Source organism: Phocoena phocoena, chromosome 3 (assembly GCF_963924675.1).
Source record: "Phocoena phocoena chromosome 3, mPhoPho1.1, whole genome shotgun sequence".
Classification (NCBI taxonomy): Eukaryota; Metazoa; Chordata; class Mammalia; order Artiodactyla; family Phocoenidae; genus Phocoena; species Phocoena phocoena.
In genome coordinates, this window is record NC_089221.1 from 127,086,870 (window position 1) to 127,110,697 (window position 23,828).

At 54.2% G+C, this 23,828-nt stretch overlaps 1 protein-coding gene across 3 annotated transcripts in view; it reads right to left on the reverse strand.

The window, feature by feature from the left end:
- Positions 1–9,422: 9,422 nt before the first annotated feature.
- Positions 9,423–23,828, reverse strand: part of CAMK2A (calcium/calmodulin dependent protein kinase II alpha) — a 63,176-nt gene continuing 48,770 nt past the window's right edge. For 2 of the 3 annotated variants that reach the window (XM_065875158.1, XM_065875161.1), the window contains 3 exons: positions 17,220–17,295; positions 14,513–14,607; positions 10,534–10,766 (listed from right to left, as the gene is read on the reverse strand). In XM_065875158.1, coding sequence (XP_065731230.1) covers positions 10,534–10,766; positions 14,513–14,607; positions 17,220–17,295 — 404 coding nt within the window. Of the gene's footprint in view, positions 10,276–10,533; positions 10,767–14,512; positions 14,608–17,219; positions 17,296–23,828 lie in introns of those variants that run through there. The other variant, XM_065875159.1, reaches the window with a different exon arrangement.

Sequence of the window (23,828 nt, forward strand, 5' to 3'; positions counted from 1 at the left end):
TTCTGACCCTAGCTTTGCCATTTCTCCGTGGCAGTGGTCGGTGGGTGGGGCTTAGGAAGGATGATGAAAATGAGGAAGGCCCTTAAAGACCACCTAGTCTCCCATTATACATACGGACAAACCGAGGCCCACCGAGGGGAAGAGACCTGCTCAAGGTTACCCAGCAGAGACAGGCAGAGCTGGGGACAAACCAGGGCCTGTCAGCCATCTCCTTTCCCTGGCCAGCTGTCCTCCTTCCCTCCCCAGCTCTTTCCCAGCCTTACCTGCAGTTGCAGCTGGAGCTCCAAGAGTAGAATTGGGAGGAGCCACGACTTTCCCAGGCCGGAAGAATTTCCTGGTTCTACCCACCCCCGCCTGGCAGGACCTTGCCAATATAAAAGGGCCCCAGTGCCTTTCAAATGCGAGGCCCAGGTGTTTGCAAAGGCTTTGAATGCGGGTGGAGAGGAAGGGCTGCTGCATATTTCGGATATTAATAAATTTCCCCTAACAAAGGGCCAGGGCCCCCTCCTGTCCCCTCTTTGTTTGGGGCTCTAGGTGGGGGAAGAGAGATGGGTTTGCTAATTTGCAGAGGACGCAGGAATGGCCTTCACAGTTCACAATGCTTCTTCCCACACCCTGGGGGCGGGCTCCAGCCTTGCTCACAAAGCCCCTGGCGCCCGGCCCTCTCAGCACCCCCACAGCCACCTCTGGCCTGGAAGGAGGCGCTCTCCGGGCTTGCTTTAGGACTGAGCCTGAGCTCTAGGATTGAGCGTGGCTTGTGAGTACCCCTCACCCAACCCCTTGGCTGTAGCCCTGCATCTTGGAAGTCAGGAGTGGAGGATCCTAGGAGTCTAGGCTTCTCTTTTCCCAGATTCCCGAGTCTGCAGTTGGAGGATTCTAGGCATCTACGGACTCCACTAGCCTCAGCTCCTCCAGCCTCACCTCCCTTGCCCTGCTTTCCTCCTGCCTGCGCTCTTCCTGGTCACCGCCCTGCCGCTGCGGTTCCTGGACTGTCCTCCCTGGCCCAGTCTTCCAGTCTGTCCTGCTTTTCCCATTTCCACTGCTCCGACAGCCTTTCCAGCTGCCCCAGGCTTCTGCTTCCTCTGCTGCCCATGTCATCTCCCTACTGCTCCCGTCCTGATCTCCATATTGACTTCAGATCTCCCTGCCTCATACCAGATGCCAGCCAGGCCCCGATTGTAGTGGGAGCTGATTAAGGACCAGGGACCCACAGCTGGAGGCGTCCCTGACAGCATAGTACGCATCAGACAGGAGACATCAGCCCTGTCTGGAGTAGAAGCCCAGCCTGGAATCCTAGAATGTCCCAGCAGGTGCCAAACCCAAGTGCCTACAGGGCCAGGCAGGGAACCCCAGCGAGCAAAGCTGTGGGTGTAAGTGGGAGAGTAAGTGGCATCTGACCCTTAGTGACTATTGGAGAGACAAGAGGGCCTGGTGGGGACTGTGATGAACTGGAGAAGAAGGTAGGATGCCTCTCTTAAGGGGGAGCTACCTCAGAAGTGTGGGCCCAGGTCTCCAGATATCCTGGCTTTTTAAGAGAAGAGGGAAATCTGGATTTTCACGAGACATTTCCCATTTTTAAATGTGGGAAACTGATTCAGAACGTGTAAAAGAGCATGGCTCAGTTAGGGCCTCCTGTCAGCCTCTCAGTGCACGCCGACAGCTCGGCAGCTCAGACTGCTTAGGGGCTTAGCAGTCAGAGAGGCAGGGCTTGCCTGGGGATCCAGGTGAGAGTGGCCTAGAGCTGAAGCCAGGCCCAGGGCTCCCCACCCCTGCTCAGTGCTCTGCTTCCTGTCTTCACTAATCTCTGTGTCCATGGACCCCTGACCCTGGGAGGCTGATGGGGGGCCCCGGGAGGCAGTGGATGTGCCTGGCTGGGGTGTGGTGGAGGGGTGACCTGGGGCCCTCCGTTCCTGTTCTGGGAGTCATCAGAGACCGAGAGGCACTGAGATGGGGCCGTGGACCATCTGCCGTGACTTCCAGCCTATGATCTGTGACAGCAAATGGGGGTGGGGGTGGGGCAGAGGAGAGAGAGGCCACACCATTAGGGCAGCCATATTCCCAAGGTCAAGTTAGGGTCAACGGATAACACCGGGGGTCTGCTGGTTATCTTGCTGTTTGGTCCTCAGTAGGCCCTGCCCCATCCACCACCCCCGCCAAGTTCATCTCTGCATGGTTCCCTGAATAGGCCCAGGTTCCCCGACCCAGTGCCTTCTCCATCTAGCCATTGGAATCCTGTCCATCCTTTCAGGTCCCACCTCCATACAGTCTTTATCACCCCCAGGTATGGACTCCTGGGGTCTTCAGGGGAGCTGGCTCAGCCCTACATCTGGTGAGCCCTGTCAACCCAGCCCTGCCCAGCCCAGCCTGCACAGAGCACTCCCGGTGTTCTGAGACGACCCATTTAATTTCCGTGCAGTTAAGACCCTTACATCATGCTCTTTGGACCCCAGAGTACTTGGGGCAGCAGTAGGGCACCATGGGGGGGGCGGGTGTGCTACTCAGCCACACAGACCTGGGGTCGTTCCCTGCTCTGCCCCTCCTGGCTGTGTGGCCTTGGGGACCCACAGTGCCAGTTCACAGCTTTGCACAATGGATGCAGCATCCATCTAAAAGCAGTTTCTTGGTGGCTCCGGGGACAGCGAGTGAAGAGTTAAGACGGTCCCAGCCCCTCCGAATTCCACGTGACCCGGGTTGCAGAGCCTCCGGGTCTGCGGTGGACACTGTTCTCCAGACTCATTTTTTGCTAATGGCTCATGGAAAGTTTGGCTCCTTGAGCTCCAGACCACTCCCTCTGGGGCCTGAGGCCTCGCTGACGCTGGTCTTGCCCTGGAAGGGCATCCAGAGCCGCCTCCCACCCGCGGAGCCTTGGTCAGCACCCCTACAGCACGTCTGCCTGATTTCCTGCTGCCTGACCTCCTCCCCCAGGACTGAGCAGCAGCCCGCCCCCTCTGGCCACATGGAGGCCTCCTCCCGGCGCCCCCATCCAGGATCTCTTTTCATTTGGGGGAAAAAAGTCTTTTCCCACTAAAGCCCACAGCATCTGTGAGCTGTATCCCTTCGAGTATTGGAGTGGGTAGCAGCCCAGGAGGACTTGGACATCCGCTGGTCAGAGCCCAATCTCGACTCCATTGCTCACTGGCTGTGTGACCAGCTGAATCTACTGCCCTTCTCTGAACCCAGGCGTCCTCAGATGTCAAATGGGGAGAATAACTTTCCCCTGGCAAGGGATTAAATGAGGTAATATAGCTGCTTGATGCCTATTAAAAAAAAAAGATCAGAATGCTTAACCTAAAACGTGGCATGTAGAAATTCTCTCCAGGTGTCATGGTTCTCAAGAGCCTGCTCTCCCTTGCACAAATAAAGAAACAGGCCTAGCTCGCTCCTCCAACCAACGAACCCGGGGGAAGGAGGGCGGGGGTGGTGTGCTTGGAGCCAGAGACAGGCCAAGACGGAGCCCATGGCTTGCACCTTCCAGCTCCATGGCAAGTGCCTTGGAGGCTAGACCAGCGTCCCCATCGGTAAGATGAATGGGTTGGACAGGAACCGTGTTGTGCCCCACAGAGGTGGCTGGAGGGAGAGCTGTGGGCAGAGGGGAGCTCTCTGCCCCTGCCTGCCCAATTCAGGCTTTTGCCAGTGACCATGCCGTGGAGAGCTACAGGGGGAGCACCCCCTCTCTGGAGCCAGATTCAGGGCTCGTCCCCTCTTGCAGGATGGAGTTATGAGTAGGAGCCCTGATGGTTTCTGCAGTGAGCTCAGGATGCCCTGCCAAACCAGTCAGCGGTGGAGGATGTGGTGTGGGGCTGGGGGGAGCGGGACAGGAATAAAATCCTCCGGGCCAAAAGCCTTGCTTTGACCTTGATTCTGCTGAGCCAGGTTCAGGGTCTCAGAGAGTTTGGGGGCTTGGGGTGACGGGAGTCAGAGCCAGGGGAGGGGCCGATGGTCAATATTGATCTAGCTGAGTCAGGGGAGCAGGATGGGGAAGCGGGAAGGCTGGGGTGGGGCCTGCCGATAACTGGATCTTCCAGCTGCCAGTGTGACTGTGGGAACCGGGGAAGGGGGTGCTCAACACAGAATTCCCAAACTGGGTCCTTGCTAAGACTATAGCCGCCTGGAGCCCTGCCCAGTCCAGCGTTTCCTAATCCCTGCGGGTGGAGCCTGAAGTATCTGTATTTTTAGCAAACTTCCCGGGTGATTCTGAGCAGGCAGCCGAGTTCCCATATATATTTGGGGCCCACGGGTTCACCCCTGTTGCTGTAATGATGAGGAAACTGAGGTCCAGAGAGGGAAAGTAACACACCCAAGGTCACACCGGGAGAGAATGATGATAATCCCCCCCCTTTTTCTTGTGGGACGAGATAGTCCACTTCTAGATAACTCCATTCACCATCTGTTGTGGCCCAAGGCCCTGGAAGGGATGGCCGCCCAGAGGGAAGTGGCCTCTGAGACCTTTGCGGGCCCAGGTGGAGAAGGGAGGGTGGGGCTCATCCCAGGAGGAAGGACAAGGAGGGGGGCCATTTCCACAGGACTGGACCTGCCCCACCTTGCCCTCTGCAAACACTCCCAGCACCTACTGGGGGACGTTCCCTAAAAGGTATACTATGGCCCTGGTCTGGGAAAGGCCATTTCCATTGCTGGGGACCCACCCATGCCCTGGAAAGGCACACCTCCAGCACGGTAGGTTCGGGGCACTCTCGGCCTTCTGACACCTCTGGCCCCCTTCTCCCCGCTACCTGACCCACTGTTCTGGGCTCTCAGCCTGGCTCTTGCCTGCATTCTTCCGCCACATCTCAGTCTGCTGAGCACCCACTCAAATCCCCTCCAGAACCCCCAGTCACTGCCACGCCCCTCCTACTCTTTCTTCTACAGCTCCCACAACCTTCACACCAGGGCCAGCCCTCATCCCAGCCCACCCTGAATGCCGGTTCTCACTTTCTGGGGTGGCATCAGGGATTCCTGGGGACAGGAGACAAGCTAGCTCATCTCTGGGTCCCCCTCAGAGCCCAGCCCGTCTGCCGCATGCCCTAGCAGTTGTTCGGAGTGGTTCCTATTCCGAGTCTCACCTCCCTCCCTCCCTGGGCCATTTTGGGCAAGTACTGACTTCACTTTCTGCACCACCGCGTCCCCTGGTTCGCGGAATGAAGAGAATAGTAGTGCCCAGCAGGGGGGTGAACTGAGGGTTGTGAGCGCACATATAAAGGAAGTCAGGTGTGCACACATTCCAGCAGCACACATTTGTCAGGGGTCTACCCCGGAGCAAGGATGATAATACCTGCTGCGTGCATCCTGAGTGTGGACCAAGTGCTGACCGCCTTCAAGGAGCACACGGTTATGTAGACACTTGCTGAGGTGACTTCAAACCAGCATGCTCTGGCGAGGTGGGTAGAGGAGGTCGCGGAGCTCATGGAGGGACCTAACACAGTGCATGCTGGGAAGGAGGCGGGGCCTTCCCGGAGAAGGTACCGCAGCTGTGTCCTGAAGGGTGCGGAGGCGTTGCTATGCACCGAGCAAGGAACAAGAGGGCAACCAGCCCTCTGCAGTGAGTTCTGGCGTAAATGGGCAGTGAACAGGTGGAGACTACAGGTGTAGACCACTAAGAGATGAGGCAGCAGGTGGAAGGGATAGGGGTCAAAGAGATGGGGTTCCTGAGAATCCCAGCCACTGTTTGCTGGCCATCCACAGATGGAGAAACACAGACCAGGGGCCTGGAGAGAACAGAGCTCTGCGTGTTTGAGTCCCGGCTCTCTGTCTTGCAAGAAGCCTCTTTGCCTCTGAGCCTCATTTTCTTCATCTTCAAAATAGGGCTGTTGTAACTGGGACAAGAGGTGTGAAAGCACTTTGTGAACTGTAGAGGATCATGCCTCTGTAGATAATAATAGTGCTTTAAGTGGAGCTGGTACTTTGCGAGGTAAAGGATACTTCCTGAGGTCTACTGGAAGCTCCCAGAGCTTCGCAGGCACACAGAACCCCGGACCTCCTGTAACCTGCTCCTAGGCTGCCACCTGCCGGCAAGTGCCTGCAATGGCAGCCCAAGCTCTCAAGTCCTTCCTGCTGCCCAGACGGGAGATCCAAGGCGCCTGAAGGCTCAGGTCCAAGCAGTCCTGGCGCTGCCGTGCCAGGCTCCAGGGCAAGAGTGCAAATGAAAGCCTTAGGTCCCCCTGCGGCCCGCTTCCTTGTGCTTTTCAGCCTTACTGCCAAGGTCCTCACGTGTGTGAGGGGCACATGCCCCATAGACACGGCCCCCCCGGCCGCCTCACAGGCCAGCAGGCAGGACAGACCCAGAAAGCAGCTGGCGTGGGAATTCTGGAGCCCAGACACCCGTAGCGTGGTCTGGAGAGGACCGTCGGCTCCAAAAGTCACAACCCCCCAATCTTGTGGAATCAGGTCTCTTAGCTAGGGCGGGGCATGGCTTACAGTGAGCAACTCATCTGTTTTGCCTGGGACTTCGGGTTTCGCACGGAAAATTCCATGTCAGTAAACGGGATGGTTGGCCACCCTCTCATGGCCTGAGGGGGCCAAAGCCTCTGCATCACCACCCTGCCCCAGCCTGAGCAGCTTGGGCTCAGGGACCCACACTAACCTCTGGCGCAGCGGTGGCCTCCCTTCTTCCAGTAAAGCCCGCCCACCACCCCTCTCAACAGCCCCAGCACAGGTGAAACTTTCCCCGACACTAATTTCACAGATAGTTTGTGGGTAAAGAGACCCTTCCTCCCCCTCTGACATTCTCCAAAGCCCTCTCCAGGGGCTCTGAGGCCTGGGGGCTTGCCTGTGAGGTTGGGCGGGAGGAAAGGGAATGGGTGGGGAGAGACTTCTTCTGGAACAACCTCCTCATTATACAAGGAAACCAAGGCCCAGAGGAGAAGAGCCTGGCCCCAGGCCCCCGACGGAGACTCCGCTGTTGGCCACCGGAGGCAACTCACGCCTACCCATTGCTCTTGTTAAGGGCACTCCACGTGCCTGAGAGGGAGCCAACCCCATCCCAGGCTCTAAGGCTGGGGCACGTGGTGCAGGCATAATCCCACAGTGATTGGCTCATACTTAAGCACGTGACCACGTTAGTCCAATCAGAATGAAGACCTGGGCCTTCATTTTGCAAATGCCAAGAACTAGAACAGGAAACTGACAAACTCTCCCAGTGCCCTGCTTGACCAAGACAGAGAGACAGCCAGTGCACAGAAGTTTGTAGCTATTTATTGCACTGAAAACACCAAGAATAAAACAGACACCCCTTCGTCCCCCCAACCCCACAATAGCAGAAAGTTTGAGCAGTGGTCATTCAAGTTCACAGCCACATATTTTAAAAAAGGAAGAACGGAAACAAAACCCCAAACAAATAGTAACAAAGAAACCAGCACAGGGAGTCTGGCAAATACATCCCCAAAAGGGTCTCCCTTTGACGGGAGACAGGAGGCCAGGGGTCAGGATCAGTGCTTGCTGGGCGCACACCCGGGAGAATGCTTTCCCGTTAATGTGTTTGCATGCTGGAGCCTAGGACTTGTCTTAGGTTTGGATTTTTTGCATCTGCAGGATGTTTGACTGTCTAGTGGGGTTGGGCTCTGGGCCGCGCTTTGTCTGCCAGTCTCCCCTGCCTGCTGCTTTGGGATCACACCGGTGCCCTGTGGTCCACACCGGCTGGCTGCGCACCCACAGGCTTGGCCTTCGCAGTGGGGCCATCTTGGCCTGGGGTAGGGACCGGTCTCCACTTCTCTGGCACCCAGAGAGGGGCACAGTGGACAGGAGGTGCGTCAGCAGATGAAAGGCAGGACATTGGTGTCCTCCAGCTCAGCTCCCTCTGGTGGGGAACCGAGGGGAGAGCGGGGAAAGGACTTTCCCAAGGTCACACAGCAAGTCTGGTCAGAGCTGGGAGTGGAATCCTAACAACCCCCAAACTGTGGCTCTTTCCCCCGCAGTCCCCTGATGATCAGCAGAGGACAGGCACCAAAGGGGAGGATGAGGGGCAGGCGGGGGAGGGAGGGGGGACTGGCCAAGCCCAGAAAAGAACAGGAGTCCAGCCAGTGACTCACACTGTCAATTCTCATGGGCGTATTGGGCTTCACCTCACCATCCTGTTTGATCCCCCATCAGCCCTGCCACATAGGCTGGGAGGGAATATTTAACCCCTTTAACGGAGGGGGAAACTGAGGCTGAAGGAAGGACCAGACTTTGCCTTGGTAATGGCAGCAACCCCTCACCTTTGGCTTGGGGATGGCTGTGGGAGCTGGCAGATAGCAAGGGAGGCAGGCGGTTTGGCTGCTGGAGCGCTGGGGTCGCTGGGCCTTACCGGGAAGCCTTCTGGACCTGGGGCAGGCCAAATGCCCACCCGGGCCTTGGCAGCAGGGTCTCTGCCAAGGATAGAGTCCAGTGATCGACCAGTTTGCAGACCAGGAGGGCTGGGCAGCCTCTCTCCTGGCCTACGGCCCCCACCCAGCCTGCCTCACCTGTCCCACGGGCAGGAACTCTTGAGAATGGGCCCCGCAGACAGCTCATGATTGGGGAAAACTCAGAAAGTCCTGGGTCACATCCCCACCAGTCCGGCTCCACTCAACACCCAGGATTCCCCAGAGGTTTGGGGGAATCAGAGACTCCTCCAAATCTTTGGGGATGTGGCTCTTCCTCCCCTAAAATCCTCCAGAGGGGAAAGTATCTCATCCTGGCAAAACACGGCCACACAGAGGCCAAAAGCACAGAGAGGCGGCAACATAATTCCGAGTCGGACACTGAGAATACAACCTCTATTTTTTTTTTTGTCCAAAACATGTAGGTTGGTTTTGCTGAGTGTTTTTTCTTCTTTTCTTTTTTTTTTTTCAACATACTTACTGCATATAAAGTCATGCAAAGAAAAACAGTGCAGACAGTAGATCCTGGTGGATGTACCAAGGCATTCCACATCAGAGTCAATCCCAAGGGAAGAGGGAAAGAGAAAGGAAGAAAGAGATGCAAACCCACAGCTGCAGGAGGAGGTGTAAAGAGGAGAAATCCCAGCGCTCCTTTTGGACCCGCATGAAGACACATGCTCGTGAACCCCCCAGAGCTGGGTGGGGGGCGCTGAGGGGGGTGTGCAGATGTGGAGGATGAAATCCTGGGAAGCACGGTAGTAAGGACCCCAGTTTGGGAGGCAAGCAAGGTAAAGTCCAGGTACTGCCACCCTGACAGCTTCCCCCACTCTCTCTGCCCTGATTTGCTGTTTCTAACACCTGATGCTTCTCCAGTCCGCAAGGGAACCTGGGGACTGAAATGTCAGAGAGATCCTTCCCCCGGGGGCTGAGTCCATCTCAGCCCCAGATAACCACAAGTGACAAAGTCCATCTCAGCGATGACCAAAAAAAAAAAAAAAAAAAAAGACCAAGAACAGAAAAAAGTACCCCTCAGCCCTCTTCCCACCTCCCTTCCCAACCCAGACCTTCTCACCAATTTGAGAGGTCTAGTTATTACATAAATATCCATTAACGCAAAATCCATTTACGAAACACACAGAAGTTTGGCTATAAAAAGGCATGCGGTCCAAGTAGAAGTGATACCTAAACGCCGTTTTCTTTCGCCCCCCAAAAGCAATCAGATTCTCTCCCTTGGATGTGATGAAGCTGGAATTCTCCGGGCCTGATGGAAGGGTGGAATGCGCAGTTAGTGTTGGAAGTAAATGTCAGCAGGAGGAGGAAGGAAAGAAGTGGGGGCACCCTGAGAGGATTGCGCTCCCCACACTGAGGGAGGAGGGTCGGCTGGAGAGCAGGAGAGCAGGACAGGATGGGAGAAGAGTTAGGAAGGCAGTTTGAGGCGGGAGGCTCCTGGCATCTGCTCCTCTCTCCCCCTCTCCCCTGGGGGAGGTTGGCTCGGGGGACTGGGCGTTCTTCTGCCCTTCCCTAGAGGAGCCCGGGAGAGGCGAGATCACACTCCTCCCAGCTCCGCCCCTCCTCCCCAGCCCCTGGATGAATACACAGCTGGGCACTGTGGCTTCCGGTCAAGGCAAGACCAGGCCAATGACAGCTGAGGGGGGGGGGGTCCTCGGGTCCAGCACGCAGGGCACGTGGGCCTGAGGAAGCCCTGCCCTGGCAGGGGACGGGTGGTGACGGGGAGATGTCGCCATTTGCTCTGAAGTCATGATGGCTTTTGCGAACAGGCAGGTTTTCTTGACACAGGTATGAAGGTGACGGTGATGGTGGTGGTGATGGGAGGATGTGATTGGGGGAATTCCGGCTAAATCCAAGTGGGAGAACCAGCAGCCACGTTCCACGGACGAACGGTGGATCTCTGCGGTACAGCGCCCCCAGCCTGGTCCTTCAGCTGTAAGACATGGTATGTGTGGTGCGTAACGTGGGTGCTTCCGAGGGCACCCAGCCTGCCCACCTCCTTGGATGGAGTTCAAGCTGCCTCCTGTGGGTCCCACCAGCTCTTCCCCCTCACCCCCTGGGGCCTCCAGGCCTGATCTCCTCCCTGTGGTCTTCCCAGCCGCCGGGTTCCCCAACGTGTACCGTCTCCAGACAGGCACCACCCCGTTCCTTTAGATTATCCTGAATAACAGATGGCAGGAAGGAGGGGCTCTTACTGGGGCAGGACGGAGGGCGCCCCAGATCTGTGGAAGTGGATGATCTGCCATTTGCCATCCCGGCGGTGCCAGACGCGGGTCTCTTCCGACTGGGCCGTGCGGGGGATGCCGCCCGCATCCAGGTACTGCGTGATGCGGATGTAGGCGATGCAGGCCGCCTCGTCACCCATCAGGTGAATGTGGGGATTCAGGATGGTGGTGTGCACAGGCTTGCTGTTCCGGGACCACACTGCAGGCGGGGATGGGAGGGGGCAGAGGGGTCGCACCTGGCGGCCTCCTGCCTCGCTTCCTTCGCTTCCCCAATTCTCAGCAACCCTCTCGGCAGAGGCGCCTCTGCCTGCCTCGCTTCCCGAAGAGTGGGGCTCTGTGACAGGGCTCAGCTCCCTGGGAGTCAAAGCAGAACTTGTAGATGACAAGCTCATATCCCAGCTGAGATACAGTGGACTTCAAAACAAGCTGACTTCTTCAAGTGCAGGGGAATGGAATTTTCGAATCATAGTATCTCAGACACGCAGGTGAATGGGGAACCAGGTGAGCTTACACCAGAGTCTCAACCCAGATCCCTGTAGAGGCCAGGAGAGTACATTAACAAGGAGGCTGAACTGGATATAAGATGCTAAATGACAACAGACCCTTTGTCTCTGGGCCAGGGGGACAATAGGGAGTGGTGGAGACTGTGGTGAATAGGGCACCATGTCCCTTCTATGGAGGTGCCCTGCACACAGCTTCCCTGGTGTTTGCTATGTAAGTGGGACCCGTGTTGCCACACCTGATTTTTCAAGAGAATCTAGAAATCTGGATTTTTATGTCGAATGCCTCGTTTTTAATTATTGGCATCAAATTCAAATTTAAAACATCATACAGACCACATGAAACATGTGTAGCCCAGCTATGGCTTGTGGGTCCCTCATTTGCCACCTCTATTCTCAACATGTAGAATGATGGAAACTTGAAGAATATTAAAATTGTATAATCTTAGAATCTTGGAATTATAAGGATGGTGTTGGTGGTGATGGGGTGAAGTCGTGGAACTTTTCAGAGTTAGAGGGCAATGCATAGCTCTTGTAATCATGGCAGAACTGACAAGAGTACCAGAAACCAGCTCTCTCTATGTGAAATATTACTATTATTATCATCATCATCTTGGTTCTAGGAACTCTCGATGTTTTCAGCAAGATAGAAAACAAAAGCACAGAAAGACGATGACCTAGGGAGGGGCTGGACAGGGATCACTGGGATCTTGGCTTCAGAGGAACCCTCATGCCTTTTCTTAGTGCAGCCCAAATGTATCCGAATCCATGGAGAGCTGATTTAAAATATAGACTGCCCAGCCCCACCCTTCGAGATGCCAGTTCAGGAATCTATAATATTAAAAAGCTCCCTCTCCCCGCTCCCTCCCCCATCCTCTGATTCCGATGCCCAGACAGGTTTGTGAGCCACTGATTTCCTGAAAAATGTTTAAAAAAAAAATTTTTTTTTCCAGGACTTCAGAAAGCATCCAATAGTATCCACCCCTAAATATTCCAATCACACTATACCCAGGCTTTGGATAAATGACTCAAAATCACTGAGTCTTACATATGTAGACTAAGAGACTTTTACAGTTCTGGGACCTTGGACAGAGAGAGTGCAGAGCTTTTGTGTTATATAGGCTTGGGGGTGACCTCAAGGTCAGAGGTCAGAGGTCACCCCATGGCCCTCCCACAAAATGCAAGGAGGTCTCCATAAGCAGCCTTGACAGCATCTGGGGCTGGAGGCACTCAACACCGTCTAGTTCAGTGCATCCATTTAGCAGACCTGGAAACTGAGGTCCAGAGAAGCAATCAGACTTGTCCAAAGCTAGGCCAGTTTCTGAAAGAAATGCAGTAGAACCTAAAAGAAGTCAGTCTCCAGGTGGGTCTAAATTAGGACAATCTAGAACAATCTCCAAAGGGACAAACAGAGCTTAGTATTGTTGAGGGCACTGGGCCTTACTGTTGTCTGCCAGGGCTAGGGTCCTGAGGGTCATTTGTAAAGCAATGGCCACCCTCATGTGGTATCTTTTGAACAGACTCTAGGCTTCCATTTTCTATCCTCATGGATAGAATGGGAGAAAGGGCCAGGTCCTCCCGCAGTATAAAGCAGGCAGGAGGGTGGGACTTGCCCCAGGGCAGGCAGTCACTCTGGGTCTTGGTCTTGCGGGTCCTTTGATGTGACCAGGTGTCCAAGCCCAGAGTCCAGGGGGCTGGTGCTGTGATGGGGCTCGCTGCCAGGATGCAGATCAAGGGCTAGCACAGCCGTCTGTGTTTTTTTTCCCTTTTGCCATCCCTTAGTCTTCAGAGCCGGTTCAGCCTGGTCTCTGCTCTGCTCTGTGGGGATTGTGGAATTCTCTGGGGAACCAGTGCCCTCCACCCCCCAGGACAGACGAGTATAGAGGTGGCCATGGTGATCAGCTAGGGAACTCCAGGGTGATGGGGACGGTGGGGTCCAGCCACCTCCCCTCACATTCTATCTCCATTGCTAGCCTTAGAAAATCAGAGTTTGATGTGTCAAAGGAAAATGCGACTTCCTTCTTCACGGCTTTTTGGGGATGCCCTTAAGCCCTCATACTCTACAAGATTCCATCAGACTGCGTGCAGGCAGGAGAGGAGTGTCCATCTAGGGGACACTAATGCCTGGGTGAGCGGGGAGCACAGGGAAGGAAGGAGGCACTGGAGAGAATCAGGACCGGGTTCTGCCGCCAACTTTCTGGGTTCCTTTGGACAAGTCATTCCCTTCTCTGGACCTCTGTACAATGAAGAGTTGGACTAGATCCAACTTCAGTTGCTTAAGTATCACCTTTATTTTTACCATCTACCTGTACTTACTTTATGAAAATACTTCCTTAAGTTGATTCACTTTATTAATTTATATGAATTTATTTTAAAAGAAAACTTTCTAGTACAATCATTAATGAATAACCAGTCTCATAGAATACAATTTTAATAATAAGTCCAGTTAAAATAAAACCAAGTTATGTAATCCTAGCTCCATGCTCTTGCCTGCAAGGGATCTGAGCCTGAGAACACTCTCTTTTTGATATTGAGGTGAGTTAGAAAGCATTAGGTGCTTAGGACAGACTAGCGTTAAACTGACCCTTTCCTCTTGGCGGAGCCGGATGTACTGAAAGAGAATTTAGATAGGGACAAACTTTCTCACTGTGTGAACCAATGCTGTTTCAACTGGTGTCCACATGCACCGGAAATCACCTAGCATAGCCTTGGTGGTACGTGCCTTCCCTCTGGGGGACCCTGGATGTGCCACTTCTCAGGGCCTCCCTCCGGGTCCTGAGCTGCAGGAGTCTAACCTGCGTGTGCTTTGGTTCGTCCCCGTCTGACCCCTGGCCAAGGTGAGACACAGACACAGGCAGAAAGCGCCCTAGGTCAGGCCCAGCCTCAGCCCCCTGACAGCCCCGGGTTGCAAAGCTGCCAGGGTCTCTCCTGCAAAGGAGAGGCCCGGGAAGGACAGACATGCGGACAGAGACCCAGACACATAGGCAGAGCACAGCAGTGTGAGCTTTGTCCTCTCCTTCCCCGACTGCCCACCCACGGGGGCACCTGCACAACAGCCCGTGTGCCAGCTTGCGACCGGCTGGGCAGCTGGGGTGGCTGCAGGCATCCAGGTGACTGTAACTTGGGGGTGTGCCCTGGTGGGAAGGCTCCCTTATCTGTAGAAAGGGAAGAAAGGTCTTCCCCAGGCCCTACCAGGGTCATGGGCAGGCGAGGGCTGGGAGGGCTTGTCACGCTTGTCCCAAGTCCCCATCCGCAGCCACTGGCGTCGGACGGTCCAGGGTTCGGAGAGGGAGCCAGGATGGTACCAACCCCTGTCCACACAGGACCTTCCTCTTCGCTGCCTCCTGAGCTGCCCCGGGGGCCCTGCCCGTCACCCTGCTGTGCCATCTGGCAGGACACGGAAAAGAGCAGACAACAGGCAGCCCAGCGGGAAGGGATTGCTCACGGTTTTCAAAATAGAATCGATGGAAGTCCAGGCCCTCGACCAGGTTCCCTAGGGCCTCGGGTTCGAAGGCTGTCATCCCGGGGTCACACATCTTCCTGGGGGGAGGAAGTCAGAGGAAAGATGGGCTAGGGTGGCCTCTCGGGTGCCCCCCTCTAAATTCCAGGGGCCTGGACCCCGGGAAGGCAAGCCTGTGAAATAAAAGTGACTGCACCCACCTCACAGGATCAGTGAGGTTGGCGGATGGGACAGGGCTGGTCCAGTTACGGTGTGGGGCATTGCTGACTGGCTAGTGCCACTGAGAACTGGGAAGCCTGGGTCCAGGTCGTGGCTCTGCCACTTACAGGTTATGAGACCCCCAGCAAGGGGCTTAACCTCTCTAAGCAAGAGCACCATGAATGTCGTGCATTGTACACTGCCCCAAGGCGCCGGCGGGGATCATTCAGCCCGTACACTCCTCTCCAAATTACATCCCCCGCCCAGGGCAGCAGGTCCATCAGAGAGGGCTTTTCCTAAATGGTCTTCCTCGGGCGGGGAGACATTTTCCTTCACTAAAGTGAAGCAACTTCTGTTCACCAAGCAGGTGTGTCCCTGGAGGGAGTGCGTTCTGCTACTTTAAACAAAGTTGCCCTATTGTTGGCCGCAGCCCTCCTGGTGAGCCACACTTTCCTCTTCTGTAAGATGAGGAAAACAGCATTCCAAGAAGTGATGCCTGGGAGGAAGGAGCGCAGGGCATGGCCGAGGAGGCCCACTGCTCTGCATTTTCGGCTCGGTGCTCCCACCCAGGTCTGTTTTCTGGGAGACCCTGACAGCCAGACGGAGGAAGGAAAAAACTGTCTCCCCCACCCCTAGGTCTCTGGGATCTTCTGTAACACAACATGGACCCCTGTGATGATGACAATGAAGCCAGGGACAGGAAGCACCCCAGGCCAGTCAAAGATCCTGACACGGGGAGGGACTGAAAACAGTGGAGGAGGGCGTGGGGCCAGCATCGTCTGAGCTGGACGCCGTGGGGAGAGCAGGGCGCTCTGCCCTTGCTCTGCCCTGACTGCCCTGTCTCTGTGACTCCAGACAACTCGCTTCTCCACTCAGGACCTCACATTCTCCAGATATCAGGAGATGGGGGGTTGTGCTCAGACCATATGGGATGCTCAGGACCCTTCCAGATCCAGAATCCTCTAAGGCTGGAGGTCTGAGCCCTGACCGTCTGGAAGACTAAGCTGCCCCTGGCCAAGAGGAGCCCTTCTCCAGAGGGTCTCTGGGTGTCCCTGCCTCTGAAGGACCCTCTGCTCCAATTCCATTGTACGTGTAGGGAAACTGAGGCTCGGTGAGACGAAGGGGCTTATCCAGGGTGACACAGGGCCAGACTCGGCACCGTAGGCCCCAGAGGTCGTGGCAAGTGGTCAGAACCTAGATTGGGCTGCAGATGCCAGAGGAAGTGACATCACAGAGGTGGGAGGCTTGGGGTCCATAGGGGCCACCTCTCTTTCCCTTTCTCCCTGGCTGTGTCCTTCCAGAGCCACTCTCGGGCTCTCCCATCGCTGACTTAATTCTTTCTAGGACCGGATGCAAAACCCGTTCAACAGCGCATTTCCATGCTTTTATGCAACCCGCAGGGGCACATGTGCACACACACCCGTGCACACCCCTTGTACACGCAGTCACAAACGTGCATGTGTGGGCAATTGCGTCACACTCACATGTACAAACGGCCTCCGTCTCACACCTGCACCTTCCAAGATCCTTGTTCCTCCAGAGACAATCAGTAGATGGCTGGGGCTTTGCCACCCGCTGCTGCTGAAACCCTCCCACAGTTAGGATGTGCCTGGACTGCCAAGCCTTTGAGAGACAAACTTCAGCTCCTGGGCATAGTGGTAACCAAGATCAGGCTGCCCGAGGAGCAAAGCCCAGCCCAGTTATTCCCATCTCACCTGAACCCGATAAGCAAAGGTCATCCTGCCCTTAGTTGGCAGCTTTCGTCCACCAAAAAGCATATGTGGGGTCTTCAGGCCCAGGCCTCGTTAGCTCTGGCCAAGATGTTGAGGCCTCAGCCCAGAATCCTGGCTCTCCTGGGGGCCAGCGGAAGGCCCGCTTCCAGGCCAGACCAGCAAGGCTGAGGGTGGCCACCAGGGGGCGCTCCAGCCCAGCCTTTGCACATAGCTGCCCCTCCAACAGCTGATCAGGTGTGTAGAAGATGTCTCATACCACCTGTTTCATATCATGCTATTTTTGTGCGCTCTGCCTTATCCCCAGAGGATGTAAGATTCCTTCTGGAGGTTCTTTTGCTCACCCCTACTCACTGGATGTACAAACGCTATGGGTTCCTGCCTGCTTCTTCTCATCTGAGGTCATAGGAGGTCCAGGGTGAGGCCCCAGGCCCATGTGGCAGGACCCAGCTCATCTCCTGAGGAGGTCCATGTTGTGGTGGAGACCCACCCACTCTGTCCTTGGGGAGGCAAAAGAGTTTTGTTGGAGTTCCTCCTGGGGAACGAGATAGGAGCAGGACTGAGATATAGACAAGTATTGTGAACAGAAAGCTTAATGAAAGCGTAAAGTCTGAGGGCAAACCAGAAATACGAGTTCAGCCTGATTCACAGCACATGCAGAGTGAGTAAATGAGGGTCAGAGACAAGGACCCCCAAAGGTAGCCATCAGCACCCCCTGATCAACAATCCAGGCGGGACATGCAGAATGGACCCAGCCGACTCACGTGTAGGACTCAAAATCTCCATTGCTTATGGCTTCAATCAGCTGTTCTGTCACTTTTATAATTTCCTGTTTCCGCACTGTAAGGCAGGAGGGAACACAGAGAAATAATAGCGATAGTGATTGGGAGGCAGCACCAGCCACAGCTTCCTGAGCCCCTAACATGCGCCAGACCCTGTCCTGGCACCTGAGGGCCTCAGAGAGATTGTCTCGTTTATCCTCACACTGTCCCTGGGTATCATTACTCCCATTTCATGGAAGGAGAAACTGAGGCCCAGAAAGGTGAAAAAAAAAAGTGTGAAAGTTCCCTCAACTACAATGGGCAGAGCCAGTGTCTTAGTTGGCAGCCTCTGCCTCGAAACAGCATGCATGATTCTGGCTCTAGGTCTGATTTGAACCCAGGTCTCGAGTCCAAAATATGCTTCTCCATTACCTTGTTTTGCCACCTGAATCCAAGCAAGGTCACCTGTGGAGGTTGTCACCAGCAACCATAAACCAGGGGCTCCCCCGTGGTCCAAACTGGGGCCACTAAGGGCGGGCTTAGGGCTTACTAATCCCTTAGGTCTGAGTCCGTTTTTGTTCCATTTGGGTGCCTATAGGAATCAGGCACTGAGCCTTCCAGAACTTTCTAGGCAGAATGAATCCCAGTTGCTGACACCTGGCCTCCCCTGTCCACCACTGAAACACCACAAACAGCTGCTGTCTTCCTGGTAGAGGATTAGACATCAGTTTTCTTATCAGGTATGTGATGTTCTGAGCCCCAGTTTTCCCATCTGTAAAATGGGGACACCATCACCTCTCACACGTTCCGTGCTGAACAAGTTGCATAAAGAACCCAGGCTTCAGTACCAGACAGGCTTCTTCTAAATCCCAGCCCAGGTCTTTACAAGCTGTGCAACCGTGGGGCACAAGGTTGTTTTCTGGTCCATCGTATGGAGATGACAATGCCCTTGTCCCAGAGTTGTTATGAGCATGGGATGAGATGATGTGCCGGAGGCACTTGGACCAGAGCCTGGCACACAGTAGGTATACACTGTAAGTGCTGCCTCCTGTATACTTCCACACTCATTACTGCATCTGCTCCTCACAGCCTGGGGGGGTAGGGGGAGGCGAGGTCAGTTTCCCCCCATCTGACACATGAGGAGACCGAGCCTCAGCAATGAAGGAATTTGAAGCCAAATGTTCTGGCTCCCAGCAGGGCTATCCTCCCAGAAGCCTCAGGCATGTTTCCCAGGGCCAGGCCTGCTTCCCTTCCTCCCACAGGCTCAAGCTTAACCTCCAAGCCGGTCAGTGAGCTGGCCTGCTGGAGCAGTCTCAGGTGAGATGGGTGGACATGTTGCCCATTTCTCAGGCTGGGAGCAGGGGAGGGAGACGGCTCCTGGAGGAGGCCTTGTCCCTGCCCCTTTCCTCACCAGTTGCAGGTGCCATCCCATCCCCCCTCACACTGGGGAGCTCACCTCAGGCCCAGAGCATAAAGAATCACAGGACACCCAGGCCGCAAGAACTCTTGGGGACCAGGGACTCAGCCTGCTTATCCAGCATTGGGAAAACAGAAGCTTGGTAAGGGGTGTGACTTGCCCAAGGACACAGAACATTTTGGGTGCAGAGTTTGGCTCCCAGCCCAGGGCCTTTTCCACAGGACCCAGGAGCTCTAACGCGTTCCGTGATGTGTTGGGCTCACATGCTTGTCTCTTCCCCAGCTCAAATATGAGCTCCGTGGAGGCTCGCTGATCCCTGGAGCCTGGAGCAGGCCTGGCCAGGCATTCATTATGGAGTGAGTGACTGCGCCAGTGCTTAAGCCGCGAATCTTTGAAGCCTCCCAGCACAGTTTCATGCGGTTCTCTCCTCCCCGTCAGAGACAAGCTCCAGCCACCGTGGAGGCAAAAGGTGAAATAGTCTGCTCCAGCGGACCAGCCGCCCCGAGCAGACTGTGCGGCTCCAAAGCCCATCTCCCTCTCCCCCACACCTGCCCCCTCAGGGCAGGGCCCAGTGCCCAGCGCAGCTCTTAGCACGTGGTGGGTGCTCAGTAGATGTAACATCACTGAAGTTACTATCTCCAGTGTCAGCCACCACAGTGAGCTGCTAATTCTTTATCTCCTGGCTCTGCAAAGAATCACCAGGGCTGGGAACAACGGGTCTGTCTTAGACCATGAGGTCAGCCGGGTGACTCTGGGGTCTTGCCTGGGGCTGAGGCGGAGGAAGCTTGAATGAATGAACGAGCAGATGGACCAAATCAGGGTCTGGGGCTGCTGGCCTTGCTCTGTTCCCTGGAATTGCCCAAGTTGCCTTGTGGCCTCTGTCCCTAGGAGCCCAACAGCCCGGCCTCCTGGTCAACTCTGACCTCCTTCGTGGAAGCTGGGGATTGAGGATGGGGAGAAACCCACCTCCACCAGGAGACACCTCGTTCCAGCTGCTCCCACATGAAATCAGGGTGATGATCCAGAGCGAATCCACATGCTTTAAGAACCATCCACGGCTTTAAGAACCCTTCCCACTTGACATTCCACGAGCCGGTGCTTAATGCCCTGTCTCCCGTGGGCCGCTTCTCACCACCATCTCAGAGAGGCTAGTCAAGTGGTCAAGGGCATGGATTCTGGAGCCAGACCCCCTGAGTTTGGATCCTGGCTCTGCTACTTAGTAACTGTGTCCCCTTGGGCAAGATACTTCCTCCTACCTCAGTTTCCCATATGTATAATGGAGCTACTAATAGTACTTACCTCATAGGGTGGTTCTGAGGATTGAGTTAAGAATATATCAATAAAAATAACTAACACACATATGGTCCTCACTCAGAACCAGCTACTGTTCCAAGCCCTTTATATCGACTCACTTATGTAAATAATGATGCATTGTGTAAAGCACTGAGAGCACTGCCTGGCACTCCATAAGCAAGCGCTGTGATTACCATCACTGGAAAGCTCTGAACTGGAAGTTCTCCCTGAGGACAGTCTCTAGCCTCTAACCCGGGCAGGGACACTTCCCAGCAGCCTGATATATGATGGCTCAGTTTTGGTTGGAACTTTGGGGCTTGCAGCCTGCCGGGTAGGCCACCACACTGCTGAACGGCTTTTGCCATTTGCATCCACTTCCTTCTTTCAAGTTGCAATCTCCCCCTAAAAGCCCCTAGTCATAGTTCTGGTCTGCCTTCCGGGATCCTTCAGTGTGTACCTGCTTCTCCAGGTGCCTTCCCCCACCAGTCTTTTCTTCTTAGGGCTGAAGGCCTCCCGCATGTGGTTCACAGGATCTGGCTCCAGCTGGCCATCTATTTTCAAGGGTACTTAAGCTGTGCAGTTGCCTCTCTGAGCGTGAGCACACTATCCCTGATGTGGCTTGAATATTGCAGAATATCAGGTCTAGGGTAGCGCCCTCTATCCCCTCCCCAATTCTGGACACTACACCTCTATTAATGCAGCCTGAGACAGTGCCTAACTTGGCCTCCAGCCACTCAGGACACCAAGTTTGCCAACAATTGAAGCCTAGCAGGCAGGACTCTCCCTAGCTTCATTCTCTGGGACCAAAGATCTGGGGGTCTGGTGCTCCTTAAATCTGGAGAAATTCACTCTGGTTCTGAGCCCCTCCCATGCCCTTGGCAGACCTATTGCTCTACGAAAGATTCATCCAGCAGCTGCTCAGTGGCACCCTCTGGCATTTCTCATCTGCCAGGTGTTCACCCAGACAACCAGGAGGGCTCCGCTATAGATGGGAAAGCTGAAGCTCCAGAGAGGTTAAGGCACTCTCTCAAGGTCACACAGTATGAAGAGGCTGAGATGGGATCAGCATTCCTGACTGATATTTCCTAGAATGTCTCTGCCCAGATTCTAAGGCAGCTCTTTGGGCTGGAGAGGAAATTGAATTTTCAAGGGGCTGACCAGGAGGAGATAGGGCGGTGGGGAGGATGTCTGGCAGAACCCCGTGCACTCAGAGGGTGAGAGGCCTGTGTATTAAGCCTGAGGGGCTCTGAAATATTAATGTCCCTTTCTTTGCTGAGGGGAAAATGTTCCCTGGAGGTTGACATTTCTAATTAACTTTAATGTTAGGTCAGAATCCACCCCACCAGCTGCTATTCTCACTTAGTAAGAAGACTTAACAAATTAACACCAGAAAATGGTTCTCTGGAAACTTTCTCTGAGGCCTGGAGAAGCTGGGGGAGGCACAGAGTTCCTCTCTCCTGCCAAACAGGGGGAGGAGCTCCTGGCTGAGCCAGCAACTCTTCCATCAGACATGGCCTTTTACACGTGTGGAAACTGAGGCAGGGAACAGGGTCCCAGTTTTACCATTAATAACATTGACATGCCCTTTCTCTTCTCTAGGCCTCAGCCTCCCCTTTTTATTTTATTTTTAAATTAAATTTAATTTTTTTTGGCTATGCTACACAGCATGTGGGATCTTAGTTCCCCGACCAGGGATCAAACCCGTGCCCCCTGCAGTGGAAGCGCAGTCTTAACCACTGGACCGCCATGGAAGTCCCATCCTCCCCTCTTTAAAAGGGGCATAAGTGAACTAAAATTCAAGACTTCGCAAATGTTCCCATCCTGATACCTCTAAAGCAGAGGATAATGATTGTAAATGTCAGGCCTCAAGGATGTAACCCAGAGCCGTTACCCCAGGTGGAAAATGTCTTTAACGGGTCACATTTTACATTAATAGCGCACACAAATTTTACATTCTATTCCAAACATTTCTCTGTCTGTTGAACATATAAATATTTGTCTTAAAATAATCTTTGAGTAAAACTGACGCTCCAAGAAAACGTCATATGGCTTCCTGTCATTCAACCATAAGCTCCAGTTTGAAAGAAGAGAAATTAAGATTTATTAAACAGTGGCCATATGCCAAACACTGTGTAGGCACTTTAGACACAGCCTCTCATCTCATCTGCACAGCAATCCTCTGAGCTTGATACTATTATCATCTCTTTACTGTTAAGGAAACTGAGGCTCAGAGAGGTTCAGTAGGTTGTCTAAGGTCACCCAGCAAATGGACTCCAATGAAGAATCACAGAGCCAGTTTGCTTCCACAGACCGTGTCTGCTCTGAGACCAGGATTATGAGGCCACAAGTCTCCTCAAAAATCCCAGCACCTTACAATGAGCCTCAAATATGGTGAATGTCTCAGAAACAACCTATCTCGGCCCACCACAAACCTATGGAATCAGATTCCACTGGAGCAGGGCCAGGAATATGGTTAAAAATCATACTTGAGGGACTTAGAATGCTGACCTGATCCCAAGGGAATTCTTCGAGATAATGCATTTTGAAGGTTGTCCCTGGTGCTTTCATAGACGCTTGATCTGCTCTGGCACCAGGCTATGGTGATGGAGTGACCATCTCCTGCCCCTGCTTTGCCCCAGCTGGGAATGACCGGAGAGGGACACGCATAGGGTGGGGCTGGTCTTCCAAACATCGTGGCAGAGTCGGGAGGCAGTCAACGGCGTTTAGTGTGTGAAAACTGCCTTAAATAAGCCTGCATGGCAGCTGTGCAAAAATATTTATTACATAACAAAATGCTCTTGTCCCCATCATTGTATATTCCTTTAGAAGCAAATCATCTAAACTCCTGAAAATATCTCAACCGGCACAGCTGTGATCTCTCCAGGTCAATGCTGTTTTTCTAGATCTCAGAGACTCCCCAGGCATCTCTGACACACACCGGAGTGTGAGAACCCCCTCCCTTGCCGGTCTCCCTGTCCTGGGGGAAGAAGAAGGGCTGGGTACAGGCAGAACAGCAGGATGTCACTAACTCGTCCAAGGATCTGGTGTCCCCTGGGCGGAAGCCAGCGCTCCATCCTCCCTCCTCCAAGCTCCAAGCATCTTTCCACATGCCAAGGCCTCCTCAGCTGAGCCAGGCCCTGGAGCCACACTGCCTGGATTCATAACCTAACTGTCCCCTTTACGAGCTCTGGGACCTTGGGCCAATTTACTCAACCCCTGAGTTTCTGGGCTGTCGGATGGGGTTCATCACAGTACCTACTTCTTAGCTTGTTGTGAAGCTCAGGTGACTATCCAGCACTTGACACAGGTCTAGCACGCAGCAAGTACCCCATAAAAGGCAGCCATTTTTCCTATTACCATCCTATTATTTCCTCTCTTACTATCAGATCACCATTATCTGGGGTCTTGCTCCCCCTTTCATCCGAGGGCTTGTGAAGACTATTAGCCACTGGCTATAGTCGCCCCCGCATTTTGGGTCGGCCTTAGGCAGTGTTTCCCATATTCCAGTTTGTTGAATTTCCTATTGATACATTTTTGCTTTCCCTTCCCTTACTATAATTACTTCAAGTTTTTAAAATCAACTTGTGTTTTTTTTTTAAATCCAAAAACACTGCCAAAGGAAAATGTATACTACTATGATACATTTATGACTTGACTATGTTAATTTTTTCTAATACGTGTTAAAGTCAACACATAACTGCTACCGTGAGAAAAGTCCATCCAGGCACCTCACACAGGGAAATGGCACCCCACCGTGTACCCAGTCTATAAGGAGCCAAAGCGAGGCTCTTTGTAGGGAAACAGGACACAAAGCTGGCCTTGCGGTCCCTTCAGGCCGGAGACGGTCGGCAAAGGGGGCCTGCCAGGAGGCCCAGGGGCCCAGATGCTGAAGGCAAGACCCC